The sequence below is a fragment of the Chlorella variabilis genome, assembly GCF_000147415.1.
Source record: "Chlorella variabilis unplaced genomic scaffold CHLNCscaffold_10, whole genome shotgun sequence".
Taxonomy (NCBI): domain Eukaryota; kingdom Viridiplantae; phylum Chlorophyta; class Trebouxiophyceae; order Chlorellales; family Chlorellaceae; genus Chlorella; species Chlorella variabilis.
The window spans coordinates 1,419,739-1,437,727 of NW_005435078.1; the positions used below are offsets into that span (position 1 = coordinate 1,419,739).

The window sequence follows — 17,989 nt, forward strand, 5'->3', positions numbered from 1 at the left end:
CGCGGGAACCCGCTGCTGCAGGAGAAGCTGGCGGCGCAGGGTGGGTGGCGTGGAGGGGGCGGGTGCGGGGCATGCAGGGGGGCGGGCAGCTCCCTGGCTGCTGGCTGGCTGGCGCCACGCTTGCTTGGCTGCCCCTGTTGTGCTCGGCGGTTGGGTGTGCGGGCAGCGGCGCTGGTGTGGGGCTCCACAGGCCGGGCCGTAGAGCCAGCCCGGCTGCCCTGGCGTTGAGCCTGACTCGTGCCTGCCCTGCCCGCGCATGCGTGCGTGCAGACCCCAGCTTTGCGCTCAAGCGGAGATGGGACGACGACGTGGTGTTCAGGTGGGCGGCGCTGCCGCAGACGCTGCCGCCGACGCCGACGCCGGGCCGGGCCGGCTTGCCGGCTTGCCTGCCCTACCTGACGCCCCTCCCGCTGCCCTGCCCATGGCGTGGCGTGGCGTGCCGTGTGCAGGAACCAGACGCGGGGCGAGCCCAAGGCCACCAAGCGCTTCATCAACGACACCATACGCAACGACTTCCACCGCCGCTTCCTGGACCGATACGTGCGCTAGGGGGGGCGGCGCGCGGCGCTGCAGTGGCGGGGCTCGGCTGCGGCTGGCTGGCGTGGCCCGTGCCGCGCATGCCCGTGCCTGTGCCCACAGCATGTGGCTCCTTGGCTTTGCTTTCCTCTCAACATGTTCCGCTGCCTGCTCCTGTTCTCTGCCGCCGCCCTCCCCGAGCGATTCCCGTCCCTCTGGTTGCTCGCTCGCGCCTGTAACCCAGCAAGCTCTTACATGGCAATGCACAACGCGTGTGGTGGGCCAACCGCGGGCGCTTCTTATGCCACAGCGGCCCACGCCGACAGCGGGTAGGCAGCCAGGTGCAGGATCTCATCCAGCACATGCTCTGGCAGGCACCCCAGGGCCGGCGGCACAGGCGGAGCGCTTGCTGGGGAACACGGCGTGCGGCTGCCAGCTGTGCCGCTGCCGCCGGGTGCATGGGCGCGGTGGGCTGCCAGCAGGAGCGTGCGGGCGGCGGTGTGGAAGGCGGGTGGGAAGCTGCGGTGCTGGGAGCGGGACCATGCGGGACGTGTGGCGGCCAGCCACAGGTACCTGCGCAGCAGCGGCGGCGGGCAGGGGGGAACAGGGCGGCGTGCCAGTCGTGCCAGCCGGTGGCACGCAGCTGCCTGGCAGGTGCCGAGCGCCAGAGCAGGCAAGCAGGCGGCAGGCGGTGGTGTTCAGAAGTGGTGGGCTCGCCGTGAGGCACACAGGTGCAAGGCATGCGCTCGCCGGCCGGCGCCGGCCGCCCTCACCTGCCGCCGCCCCGCACATGCGCCTGCAGGCTGGGGTCGTGGCGTGCGGGGTCGAAGCTGGGCACCCGGCGGGGCCCCTCCTCCCCCTCCACATGCACCACCACGCCGCGGTACACAGCCGGGCGCAGGCCGGCCGCCGCCAGCGCCTCTGCAATGGCCAGGCTGCGCGGGTGCAGCGCCTCCTGTTCCTGCAGGCACACCAGCGGGCACCCCGCCAGCGTGGGCAGCCAGCAAGCAAGCCATCCCACCAGGCACAGCGCACGCAAGCGGCTGAGCGGCAGCGGGCGCATGCGCCAACCCACCTCCTTGGCATGCACAGCCAGCAGGGTGTGCAGCGGGCAGGGGTACTGCGAGGCCGCCCGCCAGCCGCTGGGCACGGCCCACACCACCCCCGGGGCAGGCTGTGCTGGCAGCAGCCCCGCCGGCGCCACCCTGGGCAGCAGCTGGGCCAGCACCTCCAGCTGCCCCCCTACCACCGCGCCTCTGACGGCTGCCGCGGTTGCCGGCACGCCCGCCGACAGCAGCAGCGCCACCTCCCCTGCCTGCCCCTCCTGCGCAGCGCCCGCCAGCGCTGCCTCCAGCACCACCCCGACACAAGGAGCCAGCTGCCCCGCAGCTGCCGCTGCCGCTGCTGCTGGTGCCACGGCCGGGGCTGCAGCGCCCGGCCCCAGCACCTGCGCATCGCCTGCCTCCTCGCCTCCTGCAGCCGCCGCCGCTGCCATCTCGGCCATGCAACGCAGCACCTGGCGTTGCCCGCTGCCGCTGCAGGCTGTGGCCACCACCTCGTCGGCCAGCGCAGCATACTGGGAGGGCAGGCTGGCGGTCGGCAGGGCCGCCGCAAAGTGGCGGTAGGCGCGGGCGTCGTCTGCCTGCGCCGCCAGCAGCAGCAGCGCCGAGCACTGCTGGAAGGTGGGCCAGAAGGTGCCGGGGACTCCGCAGGCGCGCTGCTGCAGGGCTGCCAGCAGCAGCCGCTGGATGGCGCGGCTCTCCAGGCACACAAGCCACACGCCGGGCCAAGAATGGTGTGGCGGGCAGCAAGCCGCCACCACGTCGGCCCCCGCCGCCAGCAGCCGCTGGCACATCTCGACCGCCGTCTGCTCCGAGACCATTGCCTCGCTGCTGCTGCCGCTGCCCCAGGAGCGGTGCACTGACGTGGCTGCTGCTGCCAGCGGGTGGAGCGCCCGCCGCGCGCAGGCTGGGTTGGGCACTGCGCCGGCGTCCAAGAGGGCGCCCAGCACGGCGCTGTGCCCCAGCATCGCCGCCAGGGACAGGCTGCAGATGCCGCCGCGAAGCTCCAGCACCCTGGCCCGCTTCCAATCAGGCAATGGCGGCAGCAGGGGCTCGAGCTGCTGGGGCGACACGCGCGCGCCGGCGAGGGGCAGGCCCGCCCCCGACACCAGCTCACCCCTCGCGCCAATTGGCTGCGGCAACAACGTGCCACAGTGGAGACCGCTGCCCTATGTGTGCTGCCAGTTCTGAGTCAATCCTGGCCAACACTGGCTGGAACCTGGCCAACAACGCGGCCAGCGCCGATGCGTCCCGCTCGTGCACCGCCAGGTGCAGCTCAGAGGGGACCGGGGTTGCCATGGTGGTCTCCAAGAAACTAACAGATCGGAAGAGGGTCGAAGCGGAGCGCCAAACAACGCGCTGGGAGCACAGCGCCCACATCACACAAAGCGTGCGCGACAGGGCGCTGCAACAAAGGTCTTCCAGAGCTGCATTTGCTCCACGCACCTACCATGGCATGGACTCTGCAAGCTGCTGATGTTTACAAGGGCGCGTGGTCAGAGATGAGTGACTGAGGGCAACATGAGCGCTGTCACAGCGGCGAGGGAACAAAATCACATGCATCACATGCGGAGCAAGTCGATGAGTGGAGAAGCAGCAGGGATAGCAATCAGGGAATGATTAGTGGGATGATAAGAGCAGGAGGGACAAGCAGGTCTAGTAGGCGGGCACCGCGGCGGCGTGCATGCGGCGGCTGCGGCGCCGCCTTGGCGACTCGTCATCTCCGCCGCTGTGCTTCTTCCTGCCGTGCCCCCCGCCGCCGCCGCTGCCGCACTTGGTTTGGTCGCCAGGCCGCGCCACGCAGGGAGCGGGCGGAGACAGCTCCCGACCCAGCAGCTTCTGCAGCGCCCAGTCGGTGCGCAGGCGGCCGCCGGTTGCGGTGCGCCCCGCCAGCGCATCAACATGCTCGGCAGAGTCCATGAGCGCAGCCTTGAGCTCCAGCGCCGACAGCGCCCTGCCCAGCTTGTCCTGGGCCACCGCCGCCAGCAGCGCGGCGGTGCCAGACACGTAGGGTGCGGCGATGGATGTGCCGCTGCTGAAGTTGTAGCCGCCGCCCACGGTGGTGCTGTAAATCCTGCGGCACAGCAGTGTTGAAGCGGGGGATGGGTGAGCAGGGCAGACGTTGCGGCACGGGGCGGATGCTGCCTGCACGCCTGCCGCCCCCCGCAGACTTCGCAGCCGGTATGTACACATCACAGCCCGCCCCTGCCCACTGCCGCGCCGCCGGCAGCCTGTGCAGCCCGCCCCGCCGCACCCCCCGGCTCACCAGTGGCCGGGCGCCGACAAGTGCACTGTGTCTGGGTCGTGGTTGGAGAAGAAGGCGTGCTCGTCGTACTCGTCAGAGGCCCCCACCACCAGCACATTGTCGTACTGCCTGGCATACGACTGCGGGTAGTAGGGCGTCTTGCGCATGTCGGCGCCCTGGTTGCCCGCCGCAATCACCAGCAGCGCCCCCGCCTGCTTGGTGCGTGCCACTGCAGCACAGGCAAACGAGGAGGGCGGGGAGTGAGGGTCAGCAGGGGCGGAGCAGCAAGCATGAAGGCAGTGTGGATGGCAATCCCCAGCGGGCGTGTCTGCCTCTGCCTTTGTACCCCGGACACCGCATGCCTCCTGCCCCCCTTTTCCCACCATTCCTCGGAACACGCACCTGCCTCCTCCAGCGGCGGGTTGGACAGCTCGCCGCAGCTCCAGCTGGCGCTGATGATCTCTGCCTTCTGCTCCAGGCACCAGTCCATGCACTGGATGGCATCGCTGGTCTTGCCCCATCCGTCGGCAGACATGAACTTGCAGGGCAGGATGTTGATCTGCAGATGGGGCGGGCAGGGAGGGCAGGGAGGTGCAGGCAGGAGGAGGCCGGGTGAGGAGGCGTGGCTGAGGTGTGGCAGCCACACATGCTGTGGTCGCCGGGCAGCAGGCAGGGCAGGGCTCAGACAACAGCACCACCTCAGCCACGGCGGCGCCACGGCATGAGAGCTCCCCGCATGCAGATCCGCAGCATTGTTCAAGCTGCAGCCACTCACGTTGCCCCAGTTCACGCCCAGGATGCCGCCGTCGGCGCCGGATGCGGCAATCACGCCGTGCACCGTGGTGCCGTGCCCCACCTCGTCCGTCGGGTCGTCCTCGTCGTCGCCGCTCACCGCGCTGAAGCCCTGCCTCAGGTTGGCCACCAGGTCGGGGTGCCTGCGCCGGGGGCGGCGGTGGTGGCGGGGGAGGTGTGCCAGGGCAAGCAGGGCCATGCGGGCATGGACGAGCAATGCCCGGCGGGCGCCGCTGGAGGCTGTCCTGCTCTGCCCTTCCCTGCCGCCCACTCACTTGACGTCCACTCCAGAGTCCACCACGCACACCGTGACGGCCTTGTCGGGGGAGGCGGCGCCGGTGGCGATGCGCCAGGCGTCAGGCAGGCCGATGCGGGCGGCGCCCCACTGGAACTTGAACGACTCGCGGGCGGCCAGGCCCGCAAGGGTGGCCGCCGCGCCGTCCTCCTGCTGCTGCTGCTGCTGCTGGGCTGCCTGGTCGGCGGTGTCGACGCGCTGGGGAAAGATGCGGTGATCGGGCACAGCATACTTGACGCCTGCGAGGGAGGGTGGGTGGGCAGGAGGGGAGTTGTGGCAGTGAGGCTGGGGCGGGCGAGGGACGGGGCATTGAGGCGGCGGGCGGCAGCCGGCGACAGGCGGCGGCAGGCGGGGCCAGGCAGGTGGCGGCTGGCGGGCGCCGGCTCACCCTTCATGGCGCGCAGGCGGTCCAGCTGCTGCTGCAGCTTGACGCCGGTCCTCAGGGTGACGCGGCGCAGGTGGCGGCCAATGGGCATGCCCAGCTCGCCGGCGGCGTCGGCGGCGGCGGCCGACTGCACCGAGAAGGCGCTGTCATGCACAGCCCCCAGGTCCGACTCCATCCGCACGATGATGCTGTCAGTGTCGTCTTCCGCTGGGGAGGCGGCAGCCCCGCACAGGGCTGACACCAGCAGGACAGCGGGGAGCAGAATGCGAAGATGCGCCATGGCAGGCGGGCCAAGTGCGGGTGTAGAGCTTGAAATGTAATGCGATTCAAAGAGTGAGACGCTGGAAATGCCCTGGGCCGGCCGGGCGGAGGTGGGTGGCCCGATCTTTGGTTGCAAGTAGATGCGTGGGTGTGTGAGGGCAGGCAGGCGCAGTGTGAGGCTGCGCTGCGGTCGAAAGCCCTAGAAAGAGTGAAGAGTGAGATGGGAATGGTGCGAACAAAGCGGGAGGTCTGCTTTTGAAGGGGCTGCCAGCCGTCAGGGTGCCAGCCTGGCGCTGCCCGAACAGATTTCGCGAAAAGAGCTCGTGCCAGGCCTCCCGGTGCGCCACATAAGCTGTAAGAAGTTCACCTGGCGACATGACGTCCAGATCAGGGGCTCAAGTGACAGCATGCCAAAGCCAAACCAGGGATCTTCCATCGGAACTGGGTGACCCTGGAGGAGGTATAAATCAACCAAACCAAGCGGCTAAACCCATCAGAACGGTGCTCATTACACGCCCAGAAGGCATGCGGGTGCGTGTAAATGCCCAAATGAGGCCATATCAGTGTGGTGGGTGCGAAGCGGAAAGGCACCTGTTATAAGGGAAGTTGTTGGTTGGGCTGGTGGTGTCGGTGCTGCTGTGTACTTGCAGCAAAGAAAATAGAGGCAATCTATTAAGCATGGAGGAGGGACCACTATTGCACACAAACTCTTGTTCAAAGGATCCCCCTCGTGGACACTACTGAAGCCCGGCGGGCACAGTAGCAGTATATACGGGGCATAGCATGGGCATCAGGACATCATGCATTAGCAGTGCTGAATTATTTGATCAAAGAAGGATGCTCGGAGTTGACACTCAGCTGGGCAGGCGCAGCGCACAGGCGGTGCGCAGCAGCATCCACATGAGCTCCGCGGCGGCCACGCAGCTGGCGATCGGCGCCTCGTCCAGCAGGGCGTCCAGCCATGCTCGCCAGCTGCTCAGCATCTGCGCCCCCCGCTCGCCAGCGCCGGCGCCTGCCGCCTCCGCGTGTACCTCTGCTGCTGCGCCCGCCTCCTGCCTGCCACCCAGCGCTCCATTCCCACCTCGCAGCAGCGCGACGGGCAGCACCACGCCCGCCACCAGCTGCATCCACAGCGCCGCCGCCAGGCAGGAGGCTCGTGCGGGCGGGGCGCCCTCTGCCACCATCACGTCGGGCGCCACCATGTAGAAGGGCCAGTCGAGCAGCCGAGCCAGGCTGTCCAGGCAGCAGCCGGGGTCGGCATCCAGCAGCAGGCTGTCACGCCCAGGGTGGCTGGGCGGCTGAACGCCGCACCGGTGCACCGCCACGCGCGCCATGCCCATGTGCTGCAGCACGGCGACTGGGATGCTGAGCCTGCGGCAGGAGTGGGTGGCACAGCTGGGGTACACTGAGCAGCCACGGCAGCGTGCCGGCATCTGTCGCCAATGCGGGTGGATGCTGGCAGTGCAGGGGCGGGCCCACACACTGTCTGCCCGCATCTCTCACCGCGCGGGCAGCCTCCAGGCGAGGGGCACGAAGAATGCGGCCAGGGCGCAGGTGTTGGCGGCAAAGTGGAAGAAGAACTCAGGGCAGGAGGTGGGGGGAGGTTCGGGTATGGTGAATGGGATGGCGCCAACTAAAGCCAGAGTGAGGCGGATGGCCAGGAACAGCGGCAGGCGGTGGCGCTTGTGCCAGCGTGGGGCCAGGCGAGCGCATGCCAGCTCCAGGGCTGGGCAGCCAATCACAACCAGGTGGACGACCAAGAAGTCCAGGCCGCGCTGCACAGGGGTGAGGACCGTTCCTGCTGCAATCAGTCTGTAAGCCCACAGGGGCACGCAAGTGGCGGCACGACGGCAGCGGCGGCCGCAGGGGCGGCCTGAGGAGGCATATGAGTCGTCGCGCCATCTCTCCCGCAGGGCCCTGTCCGTCGTTACGCAAAGCCTCCCCACCCGCATGTAGCGCTGCTGGGTTCCCAGCACTCGCCTTTGGGCCTCTCGCTATTCGCAGGGCGGTGGCCACGAGCAAAATTCTCGCAGCCATGGAGGACATGTCGAGGTTGGATTCGCGCATGTGAGGAAAATCAAGACAGAATGCTGCGCAAAAAGTTAGGGGGCGCGTACGGAGAGTTGTTGACATCACGTCGCACAAGGGACCGCCACACTGCCCCAGTTCAGTGTGGTTCTGGTGCTATAATTGCACCATTGAGGGATGTCAGCGCACATGGAGGGACCCAGCAAAGGCTGCGCTCTGATGTGCGATGCAGCGCCACTTGGCGGCGGCCGCAAGGCACACTTGCTCAAGCGGCTACGATGGCCACGCACTGTTGATGTCAACAGCAGCATACAAGTTACAAAAACAGGTTCAGCACGGGGAATGAATAATCCATAAAACAGCCAAGGGGGTAACGGGTATTGAATGCTGGGTGTTGGGGGTGCCAGCCCGAAGCCGGCGCAGGCCGGCCTCGCCCTCACCATCACGACAGAAAGTCGCCACGGCTCCCAGCCAGCGTCCAGCCAACCGCGCCAGCGCGCGCGGGGCTGTCACGGGCGCAGCGTCCGGGGCCCGGCGCGCCGCCGCCTCACCGCAGCTTGCTGAGCTGCTCTGCGTGCCGCGGGTCACGCAGGATGCGAGCCATAGCGGCCATGGCATCGTCCAGCGTCTCCACACCCTGCGCCCGATGAGAGCGAAGGGCGGGGCATGCACAGGTCGAGGCAGGCCGCAGGCGGGCGTGCACAGGGGCGCAGGGAGGAGGCACTCGCTGCCGGGCGGCTGGCTTGAGGCCACAGCAGGCGGGTGGCTCCACGCAACACGCACACACACACACACACAACAACAACAACAACAACAACAACAACAACAACAACAACAATAGCTCCACAAATCTCGTGCCCGCAGCCCCCAAAAGGCTTGCCTGGTCGAATCCGATGCGCTCCACGCTGTACTCGCCGCCGGTGCGCACCCGCACATCCGCGCCGCGGCCGTCGATGGAGATGAAGGCGGCGTCGTCTGCGGGCAGGTCGCGCCGCGACAGCAGCTCCCGCACCCGGGCTGCGGGCAGGCAGGGCGGGGGCGGCGCGTTCGGGCCCCGCGCACGCGAGCGGCAGGCGGCACGCGCCTGGCGCGCGGGCCGGGCTGCTGCACCCCTGGCACGGCTTGCACGCCCGCTGCGCCACTGCTGCGCAGGCGCTGCCGCACACACACATGCGCACACACGCGTCAGCGCGCTCCTCGCCACCCCCACCCCAGCCACCCACCCACCCACCCGAGTACGTCTCGTTGAGGACTTGCAGCGTGCGGCTGGGGTTGCACAGCACGATGCTGTCTGGCTGCACCCGGCTGTACTCCTCCACATCAACCCACTGCCGGCAGGGGGGGGCAGGGCGGCAGCAGCGGGGGCGGCTGGGGGCGAGGTGGGGGGCGCGGCCAGGCTGGCGCGCCAGCAGCAGCCGCCTGCCGACCGGCTCCCCTCGCTGGGCAACACCTCTGCGCTGCTGCTCCTCCGTGCCGGCTCTCGCCCGAACAACACAAGAAATGGTCGGCCGGCGCCCGCGGGGCGCCCCCACCCGCCCCGGAACCGCCCCGGGGCCGCCCCGAGCCGCCCGCCGCGCACCTGCACGGTGCCAAAGCCTCCCACAAAGTAGATGTCCAGGATGCGGTTCATGCGGAAAAACACCGAGTTGCCCGACACGTAGCGGCCGCCGCGGTTGGCGCGCGTGGCGTGCTTGCTGTGGAAGATCTGCGGCAGGGGGGGGGCAGGCGGGGGGTGGCAGGCGGGTGGCAGCGGTGGCAGCGCGTGCGGATGTTCAGCGGGCAGGGGGCGGGCAGAAGGGGCGGGGGCCCGCTCCTCCGGCGTCCCCGCTCCCTGCGCACCACCAGCCCGCCGCCCCGCCCCACCCCCGGGCCCACCCCCTGCCCACCTCCTGCGCCTGCTCCTGCAGCTCCGGCCCCGGCAGCTTGTGCACGTCCCCAAAGATGGTGACCCGCGCGTTGGCCAGCCCCGTCCACCCCGGCATCTGCACCACCACGCTGCACCTCGGGTCCTCCAGCAGGTTGCGCGTCTGGATGGCCAGCGGGGACAGGCTGCGGCGGGCGGGGGCGGCGGGAGGCAGGCAGGCAGGCAGGGAGGGGTCGGAAGGAGGGGGAGGGGGTCCGGCTGGGGAGGCGTTGCGGGACATGACGTGCCAGGGACGGGAGGAGGCGCGACGGGGGCAATGAATGGCGGTGGGCCGTCGTGCAGGCACCCCCTGCCTGCTGCGCAGCTCCCCGCTGGCACCGCCTGCAGCGGAGCGGGCGGGGTTGGCCGGCTTGCCTGAACACCGGGTGCCCCGCGCCGTCTGCCGCAAAGTCGACGAGCGAGCCAAAGGGGTAGCCGGCGCGGCGGTGGTGCATGTTGCTCATCACGGTGCACAGGTGCGCAAACTGCGCCTGCTCCACAAGGTTGCGCACTGCAGGCGGCGGGCAAGAGAAAAGGCAGCAGCTAGGCGGACGACAGTGGGGCACACTCCAGCAATAACAGCAGCTGCAGCAGCAGCAGCAGCAGTCAACGCGAGAACGCCCTCAGCCGGCCGGGGCAGGCATACCAAGTGCACGGCAGCGGCGTGTTGGCTGCTCCCTGCAGCCAGCTGTGCAGCCAGCCGACATGGCCACGCCCCACCCACCCCCCCACACGCACCTGCCACCGCGGGGGAGGGCAGGTCGCAGCGCAGCGTGGCGTTCTGCACGCCGCCGCTCAGCGGCGTGCGGTGCAGGCCGCTGGTCTTGATGGGGTTGCCATCCTGCTGGGCTGCTGCTGCTGGCCCTGCCGCTGCCGCCGAGCCGGGGGCGGGGAACTCTAGTGACTTGACTGCGGGCAGGGCAGGCAGGGGGGCAGCCGCATGCGCACGCGTGGGCAGCGGCGGCGGCGTGGCGTGGCGGTGGTGGCGGGGTGGCAGCAGGTGGAGGGCAGGGCGCCACCCTGGCCGCCAATCGCGGTTGCGACGCCCGCATCCCTCCCACTCACTGTCTGGGGCCGGAGCTGCTGCTGCAGAGTTCTGGGAGAGCTCATCCTCCCGGGCACCCCCGCCAGGTCTCGCCACCTCGCAGCGTGTCACTTGGCGCACCGCCTGCCGCCCCCGGGGCGGCTGCACGCACAGGGGGCGGCTCCCACTGCCGGCGAGAGCCCTCCCGATTGCAACGTGATGGCCTTGCATGCTCTTCCCAGTCCCCTGAAACACGTCCAGGCAGTCCCAGTGCCGATGGCAGCAGGATGCCCACCGGCTGGGAGCAGGGCCGAGATGCACGTTTTCAGTGCCAAAGCGGTGTGGGCAGGAGAGAGCGAAGCCAAACAGGAGATGATAGAGGGCGTTACGTAGCGACAATGTCGGCGGGACGTGATCAGCGCAATGGCTGGCAAAAGTGGCACAAGGAAGCGCGGTACGGGGCGGCGCAGGACGGGTGGCGGTGGGATGAGGCGGCTGCAGCAGGAACCACCAGGCAGGACGAGCAGGCTGGTGATCGCGGCCCCGGAAATGAGGGGACCAACCAAAAATGAAAGTAATAGGTCAAAGAATTTTGTAGGGTAGCGAGGGGAGCGCCGGCACATGCCGGCCAGCGGCAGGTCACATACGCGCGCAGACAGCGTAGCCACGAGTGGCCACAGAAGTAGGACAGATCCATCATTCATTGGAGTTCTTTGAACCAATTGCAATGTTACGAGCTCTTGAGATGATGCTGTGGCTGAGCTCAGCGCAGCGGCTGGGACACGCGGGCCGCCGCATCCACCAGCGCGTCGAAGCGCCGCATCTGGGAGGCTGAGTAGTACACGACGTCGCTGCTGTCCTGCATCATGGCCGGGCGGCAGATACACGCTTTTCACAGGTGGCAGCTGCTGCAGCGGCTGTGCCATTTGCGGCGGCAGCGCCTCGCCCCAGCTGCCCACAAGCAGGGCAACCCCAGCCAGGAAGCAGGGGGTGGCGGCCCACCTCGTCGCTGCCGGCATCCACCACTTGCGGCGCGCCAGACTGGGCTGTGTGCAGGGCGCGGCGCACCACCTGCGTGCCATGGACGCCGTGGCCGCCCGCCTTGCTGCGGCGGGCAGCGGAGGGGCTGTAGTCCCAGTCATCCTCCTGCTCCACCTCCTCCACCTCCTCCTCTGAAACGGCAGGCGAGCGCCGGTACTGGCCGCTGCCGCTGCCCTGCCCCGCCCGCATGTGGTGGCTCCACCTCTTCCCTGGCAGCTGCCGGGCCGCCAGCGCCGCCGCCGCAGCAGCGGCAATCTCGGCGGCGGCAGCTGCGGCAGCGGCGGCAGCTCGCGGCGCTGGCACCGCAACCACAACCTCCCCCGCGGGTGCACCAGGGCCCCGCTCCACCTCCACTATCAGCATGTTGGTGTGCAGATCACGGAACATGCACACCGTGTCTCCCGGCTGCACGTCATGGTGGTCATAGAAGGGGTGCAGCTCCAGGATCATCGGGCGCTGCAAGCAAGCAGCGGGTGGAAGGCGGCAGGGCGGCAAGCTTGCCGTCGTGGCGCTGTTCTGGCTGCAGGCGCGCACCCAGTCCAGAGGCTGATGAAGGGCGTGGCCTGCCTGCCACCGCTCACCTGGACCTCCATGCGGCAGCCGAAGCGCCAGGTCCTGCCGGCGGTGTCGCCCACAAAAACCTGGAAGTCGGAGCCCACTAAGCTGAGCTCCTTTTGCATCTGCACAAAGTGCGGCACCTGCTGGGCGGCAAGGGGAAGCAGCAGCCGTTAACGAGGCCTCTGTATCACCCTGATCGGCCAGCAGACGCCCACTGGCAAGAGCTTGCAGCGCTGCGCCCGCTGAGGCGGCGACCAGAGCGCCCCCGCCGCCGCCGCCGCTGACCACTCCACGTCGCCGCCCGCGGCACTCGCCTGCGCCCCCGGAATGACCAGCCGGCTCCACTGCTTCTCGCTGGCGTGCACCAGCTTGCGCAGGACGCACACGCGGAGGGCCATGTTGGCGATGGGGCGACTCGAAAGGAATGGAAGAACGTCAAACCGCCTGCGGTGCAGGCCGCTATAGAGAACAGCCGTGTGCACAGCCCAAGGGCCCCAGGAGCGACTGCCGCAGACCCCAACAGCCGTGGGCAGACCGAGTAGAATCGGCGTTGAACGGGTGGCCAGGGGGCTGAAAGGGCAAGCTTTTAAATGTGCCAAAGGAGGGAATTGAATTCGTGCAACGGTGGGCCGGCTTCTCAGGTGACGCCAGCCAGCGCCGCTGACGAGGCGCCCGGCTGCCAGCGATCGCAGCGTGGCCACTACCTGCTGCACGATCCAGGCCTGCCTGCACTGTCCAGATCTTGACAGGAGTTTTAAGATACAAGGAAAATGAGGAATTGCAACTGTGGATCCAACTAGATCCCCTGAAGCAAAGCTGCGGGCCGACACGGACCGAGACAGAACGCCAACACAGCAGCGAGTGCTGTTGACTGGTGTGGCTCCTTCACTTGGCCGGCGCCTTCTTGCTCTTGCCCTTGGGCTGCCATTTGCTGTTCTTCTCCTTGGATCCCGCCTTGGATCCTGCCTCCCCTTCGTCTGCCTGCCCCACCGGGAACCAGAGCCTGGTGGGTGCAAACGTGCGGCGGTGCACGGGGCAGGGGCCATGCTGGCGGATGGCCTCCACATGCTCCGGCACGCAGTATCCCTTGTGCCCTGCAGCAGGTACCCAGCCGGCCAGCAGCACTGGTCAGCAGACCTCCAGAGCCACCCAGAGCAGGCACGGCAGCAACCAGTGGCGCCTCCCTGAGCAACCGTCCACGCCCCTGCCCCGCCCCCTCCCACCCGCAAAGTTGTACTGCGGCCAGTGCTCGTGGTGCTGCTCCATCAGCCGGTCCCGCGTGACCTTGGCAATCACGCTGGCAGCCGCAATGCAGTACGACTTGCTGTCGCCCTTGACGATGGGGCGGGAGCGCTGCGGGTCAAAGCCCTGCGGCAGGCGGACGCCAGCAGGGCAGCAGCAGCGGTTGGAGGACGGCCGCCTGGTGCGACGGCAGAGGCGCCGACGGCAGCTCCTGCCTCTCTCACGCACATGGCCGCACGCACCTTGGGCAGCCTGTTTCCGTCCACGAGCAGGAAGTCTGGCTGCGCGGTCAGGCCCGCCGCCGCGCCCTCCATGGCCTTCAGCGCGGCCTGCAGGATGTTGATGGCGTCGATCTCCTCCGCCTCTACCACGCAGGCCGCCCACAGCACGTCGGGGTGGCCGGTGAGCTGCGCGTAGAGCGCCTCCCGCTGCTGCGCGCTCAGCTTCTTGCTGTCGTCCATGCCGGCGATGTCCACGTGCTCCGGCACTACGCAGGCCGCCGCCACCACCGGGCCTGCGCTTGATGTGCGCCTCCGTCAGGGCTGGGCAGGGAACGGCAGGCTGCGGAGCCCGCACATGCACGTGCAGATGGCACAGGCAGAGAGCGAAGCGCGGGTGGCGCCATAGCAGAGGCTTCCCAGCCACACCCCGCCCGCACCTGCCAGCGGGCCACGCCCGGCCTCATCCACGCCAGCCACCCGCGCATAGCCCTGCTGCCAGAGCTCACGCTCAAACTCGCGCGAGGGGCCCCCGCCCGCTGCCTTGGCCTTGCCGCCTGCCTTGCGCGCCGGGGCGGCCTCCTCTGCTGCTGCAGTTGCCGGCGCTGCCTCATCCGCAGCATCAACCACGGCTGCCGCCTTGCGCTGCCTCTTGCGGGGCTGCTCGACGGCAGCCTGGTCGGCGGCAGGCGGCACCTCTGCCGCAGCCCCCAGGCGGAGGCGGGATCCTCTGGTTTGCCGCCGCAGGGCCGCTGCTGCGCTCATGACCCAGCCGCACGCAGCTGCCGGGCCCAGAGGCAGGCACCGGAGCAGTGGGGCGACAATATTTGGGTGCGATGGAGCGGGGTTGGCAATGTAGAGAGCAATCCAAGGCACACGCACATACAGCAGGGATTGGATTGCCACAGGGCAGAACGCGAGGCTCCCAAATTCGAGCATGGGGCGTGCTGGGGCCGTGCTGGGCCTGCAAACTTCATTTTGCAGCACCATGCGATTCTGATCACAATTCCGTCTGTGTGGTGGGCGCCATGCATGCCGAATACGATGAGTTTGCAGTCGCGCTGGACTCGTGCGACGAAGAGTGGGCCCGGGTAGCTGGCGAGGCGGGCCTTCCCAGCAAGCGCCGCAATGCGGGAGCCACGCCAGAGCGCTTCAGAGGCGGCCCCGGCCTATCAACGGCACCCCCACCCCCGACGGCGGCGGCGGGAGCAGCAGCTGCAGCTGTCGGAGTGCCGCCAGGGCCAGCCCTGGGCCACGGCAGCAGCCAGCGTGCACTTCGCCCAGGAAACTGGAACGTGCGCAGCATCTTCCTTGGGACCGCCTCTCAGCAGCCGCAGCAGGCGCCACCCGGCGCGCCGCCCGCACAGCTCGACTCTTCGCCGTCGCTGTGCGGGCGGAAGCAGCCCTCTGTGCCGCAGCAGCAGCGCAGCCCACTCCCGTCAGCTGCGCGGGGCCCGCCACGGTCACCTCTGGGCCTGGGGGCCGGCTACCACGAGCAGGATGAGAATGCGGCAGGGCCGCTGACGCAGATGGCGGCAGCCAATGCGCCCGTGGCTGCCGCCTTCTGCCCCCACTGCGGCTGCTTCCTGGCAGACCTGGGCAGCGCAGCGCAGCAGCAGCGGCACGCGGCCTCCTGCAGCCAGTCCGCAGCCGGAGACTCGGCATGGGGCCAGCCGGCAGCCGGCGCCGCCGTGCGGCAGCCGCAGGGGCTGGATGTGGCAGCGGCAGCAGGGCCCCGGGGCAGCCCTGGCGAGGAGGGGTGTTGGGAGGACGAGGGCCAGGATGGCAACTGGTCGGAGCAGGAGGAGGCCACGCAGGGGGTGGCGGGAGGTGGAGAGGCACCTGCTGCTGATGATGACGATGATGATGGCCAGGAGGAAGCAGAGGAGGGGGCAGAGGAGGAGGCGGAGGTGGCAGCGGAGGAGGCAGCCGGCGCCGGCGATCAGCCGGAGGGCGGCGGCATGGGCGAGCACGCCGCTCTGGCCGCCTTCCTTGACCAGCATGGCCTGGCCAAGTACTGCGAGCTCTTTGAGCGGGCTGGTGGGTGGCCACAGCTGCGCCTCCCCAATCGTCCATTTTTTCAGCCGACCATCTTTTCCGGCACGCCGCGCATGCTGACCTGCTGGCCTGGCTCAGCCCGGCTGCTGCGCTGTGTGCTGGCGCTGCCCCCTTCGCAGGCGCCAGCCTGTCGCTGCTGCCCTGCCTGACCGACCGGGACTTGCAGCAGATGGGCATCGCGGCTCTGGGCGCCCGCAAGAAGGTGCTGCTGGCGGCCGACCAGCTGCTGGCGGCGGCCGAGGCGGCCGCGGGGGCGGCGCCGTGCGAGCAGGCGGCCGGCGACGAGCGGTGGGCAGGCGGGGCCGAGGGGTCAGGCGGGGCAGGGGCGGCCCCTGCCCTTGCCGGCCTCCCGCAGCCGCCGCAGCAGCAGCAGCTGGAGGAGCGCCGTGCGTCGCATGCACGTGCGGGGGGCAGCGGCGTAGGCGACTGGCGGGCGCTGATGGCAGGCGGCGGCGGGGCTCCCGCCGTCTCCCGCAACATCCTCCAATACTTCAAGCCTGCGGGTGGCGGCAAGCAGCCGCAGGCGGCAGCAGCAGCCAAGGGCTGCATCCTCAGCTACCTGACAGGTCCAGACGGCAGCGCGGCCCCCGTGCCGGCCGCGGCCGCGGCGGCGGCGCAGCAGGCGGCGGGGCGGGGGCGGGGGCGGGGCAAGCAGCAGTGGGCCCACAAGGCGGTGGCGTCAGAGGGCGGCGGCGGAGGTGGAAAGCGCTGGGGCCCCAGGTGGGTGCCGCCCGCATGCCGCGGAGCTGCGCTGTGACTGATGCAGCGACTGGGGGAGGGAAGGTGCCCGAACAAGACGCTGTTCCAATACCGTCTCCCAAAAGCCTCCCAAAAGCGCTCTCCCTCCCGGCCTGCTGCCCGCAGGGCGGCTCAGGTGCTGCCCATGCGGCAGTGGCAGCTGGTGCCGGGCACCTCGTTTGTGGTGGACCGCTTCAGCAACCTGCCGCAGCAGGTGGGCCGCACCCCGGCGCCGCGGCCTGGGCCTGCCCGCTGATGGCAGCAGGAGTGGGCTCCCGCTCGCTGAGCCCACTCTCCCTGCCTGCGTGTGTGCCCCCTGCCATATCCACACCCGCCCTGCCCCTGTTTCACCCGCCCCTGCGGCATGCAGTCGCCGCACCGCCACTGGTTCCTCACCCACTTCCACGCCGACCATTACAAGGGGCTGACCGGGAGGTGAGCGGGCACCCTGCACACCCTGCCCCGCCCAGCCACCCCTCCCGGCAACCTGCCGCCCCTCCAGCCGGCACGTGCCGCCTGCCCTGCCCCCGCCCTTGACGTTTGCCTGGCTGGCGGTGCGTCGCCGGCGCCGCACGCCGCAGGTTTGACCGCGGCACGCTCTACTGCTCCCCGCCCACCGCGCTCCTCGTCCAGCAGCAGCTGCGCGTCAAGCCCGCCTGCATACGGTGAGGAGGGAGGCGCTGCCTGCGACCGCGCGCAGCCCCCCAGCCGTCTCTGCCGTGCGCTGCGCTGTCCCGTACCCTGCCTCGCCGGCCGCTCCCGCCTCACACAAGCGGCACAACACGGCGGGCGGCGCAGGTGCGTGCCCCTCAACTCACCCATCCTGGTGGAGGGCGTGCGGGTCACCTTCCTGGATGCCAACCACTGCCCCGGGGCGGTGATGATCCTGTTTGAGCCGCCCGGTTGCCGCCCGGTGCTGCACACAGGTTGGCGGGGCGCTGCGTGTGTGGGTGTGTGGGTGTGTGCGTGGTGGGGGAAACCCTTGCTTTGCATGGCCACGCTTTGGCTGCTGATGTGCCACGACAGCAGCAGCAACAGCAAGTGCCGAGCGAGCGGGCGATGATGTGCGCCTGTGCCGCGCAGGCGACTGCCGCCTCATCCCCGAGATGCAGCATGAGGCGGCGCTGGCGGCGGTCAGGTGCGGCCGCCGCTCCCGCCCACCGCCCCGGCTTGCTTGCAGTGGCGGTGCACAAGGGCCGGGCCGCCCGCCGCGCTTCATCTCATTCCCAGTCTGCCTGCCTGCCTGACTGACTGACTGACTGCCTGACTGCCTGACTGCCTGCCTGGGTGCCTGCCTGGGTGCAGGGGTCAAGCAGACATCATTTTGGACACAACCTACTGCTCACCAGAGTATGCCTTCCCCTCGCAGCAGGAGGTGGGGGGCGCGCGGGGGCATGCACGCACGCGCCGCCCGGCCCTGGCGCATGCGGGCAGCGGTGCAGGCCGCCGGCGTGCCCAGCCCGCGCCCCTCCGTCCCGACGTGGCGTGGCCGGCCTCCCCCAAACCCGGCGCAGGTGCTCCGGTTTGCCATAGATGCGGTGAAAGCGGAGGCATTCAACCCCAAGACACTCTTCCTCTTCGGATCCTACACCATCGGTGCGCGGCGGGCGGCTTGCGGCGCGGC

General features: G+C 69.5%; 7 protein-coding genes across 7 annotated transcripts in view; 2 read left to right on the top strand and 5 right to left on the bottom strand.

Annotated features, from left to right (window-relative positions):
• The window catches only part of CHLNCDRAFT_134109 (hypothetical protein), a gene marked incomplete at both ends in the record, with an annotated part of 1,402 nt that extends 853 nt beyond the window's left edge, over positions 1-549 (top strand). The window contains 2 exons of the mRNA XM_005847627.1: positions 271-319; positions 450-549. Coding sequence (XP_005847689.1) covers positions 271-319; positions 450-549 — 149 coding nt within the window. The remainder of the gene's footprint in view (positions 1-270; positions 320-449) is intronic.
• A 266-nt stretch (positions 550-815) lies between these two features.
• CHLNCDRAFT_134110 (hypothetical protein) lies at positions 816-2,876 on the bottom strand (the record flags this gene model as incomplete). The annotated part of the gene is made up of 4 exons (XM_005847796.1): positions 816-1,089; positions 1,290-1,477; positions 1,592-2,561; positions 2,797-2,876. 4 exons carry the CDS (start codon positions 2,874-2,876, stop codon positions 816-818), a joined length of 1,512 nt encoding a protein of 503 aa, XP_005847858.1.
• A 699-nt stretch (positions 2,877-3,575) lies between these two features.
• Positions 3,576-4,381, bottom strand: CHLNCDRAFT_17670 (hypothetical protein; the record flags this gene model as incomplete). Its single annotated transcript, XM_005847797.1, has 3 exons — positions 3,576-3,651; positions 3,844-4,051; positions 4,225-4,381. Coding segments are annotated over 3 exons (441 nt in total), but the record flags the coding sequence as incomplete, so codon positions are not given.
• Positions 4,382-6,051: 1,670 nt separating this feature from the next.
• Positions 6,052-7,632, bottom strand: CHLNCDRAFT_57897 (expressed protein). The gene is made up of 3 exons (XM_005847798.1): positions 7,536-7,632; positions 7,059-7,330; positions 6,052-6,926 (listed from the first exon to the last, which is right to left on the bottom strand). Exons 1-3 carry the CDS (start codon positions 7,620-7,622, stop codon positions 6,410-6,412), a joined length of 876 nt encoding a protein of 291 aa, XP_005847860.1. The 5' UTR covers positions 7,623-7,632; the 3' UTR covers positions 6,052-6,409.
• Positions 7,633-8,460: 828 nt separating this feature from the next.
• On the bottom strand, positions 8,461-10,306 carry CHLNCDRAFT_16890 (hypothetical protein; the record flags this gene model as incomplete). The annotated part of the gene is made up of 6 exons (XM_005847799.1): positions 8,461-8,600; positions 8,815-8,911; positions 9,163-9,288; positions 9,470-9,632; positions 9,868-9,997; positions 10,225-10,306. Coding segments are annotated over 6 exons (738 nt in total), but the record flags the coding sequence as incomplete, so codon positions are not given.
• A 2,688-nt stretch (positions 10,307-12,994) lies between these two features.
• On the bottom strand, positions 12,995-14,334 carry CHLNCDRAFT_23163 (hypothetical protein; the record flags this gene model as incomplete). Its single annotated transcript, XM_005847800.1, has 4 exons — positions 12,995-13,203; positions 13,333-13,462; positions 13,594-13,865; positions 14,010-14,334. The coding sequence occupies 4 exons, from the start codon at positions 14,332-14,334 to the stop codon at positions 12,995-12,997; spliced, it is 936 nt and encodes a 311-aa protein (XP_005847862.1).
• Positions 14,335-14,597: 263 nt separating this feature from the next.
• The window catches only part of CHLNCDRAFT_134115 (hypothetical protein), a gene marked incomplete at both ends in the record, with an annotated part of 4,737 nt that continues 1,345 nt past the window's right edge, over positions 14,598-17,989 (top strand). The window contains 9 exons of the mRNA XM_005847628.1: positions 14,598-15,609; positions 15,747-16,347; positions 16,492-16,579; positions 16,736-16,800; positions 16,947-17,030; positions 17,164-17,291; positions 17,449-17,503; positions 17,671-17,740; positions 17,880-17,961. Coding sequence (XP_005847690.1) covers positions 14,598-15,609; positions 15,747-16,347; positions 16,492-16,579; positions 16,736-16,800; positions 16,947-17,030; positions 17,164-17,291; positions 17,449-17,503; positions 17,671-17,740; positions 17,880-17,961 — 2,185 coding nt within the window. The remainder of the gene's footprint in view (positions 15,610-15,746; positions 16,348-16,491; positions 16,580-16,735; positions 16,801-16,946; positions 17,031-17,163; positions 17,292-17,448; positions 17,504-17,670; positions 17,741-17,879; positions 17,962-17,989) is intronic.

What these genes read in the sequence shown, in the direction of transcription:
- CHLNCDRAFT_57897 (XM_005847798.1), bottom strand. Translation starts at nt 7,622, where the DNA reads ATGCGCGAATCCAACCTCGACATGTCCTCCATGGCTGCGAGAATTTTG. An exon ending in GAATAGCGAGAGGCCCAAAG is followed by an intron (nt 7,331 to 7,535) that starts GCGAGTGCTGGG and finishes ACCCCTGTGCAG; the next exon opens with CGCGGCCTGGACTTCTTGGT. An exon ending in GCCTGGAGGCTGCCCGCGCG is followed by an intron (nt 6,927 to 7,058) that starts GTGAGAGATGCG and finishes CTCCTGCCGCAG; the next exon opens with GCTCAGCATCCCAGTCGCCG.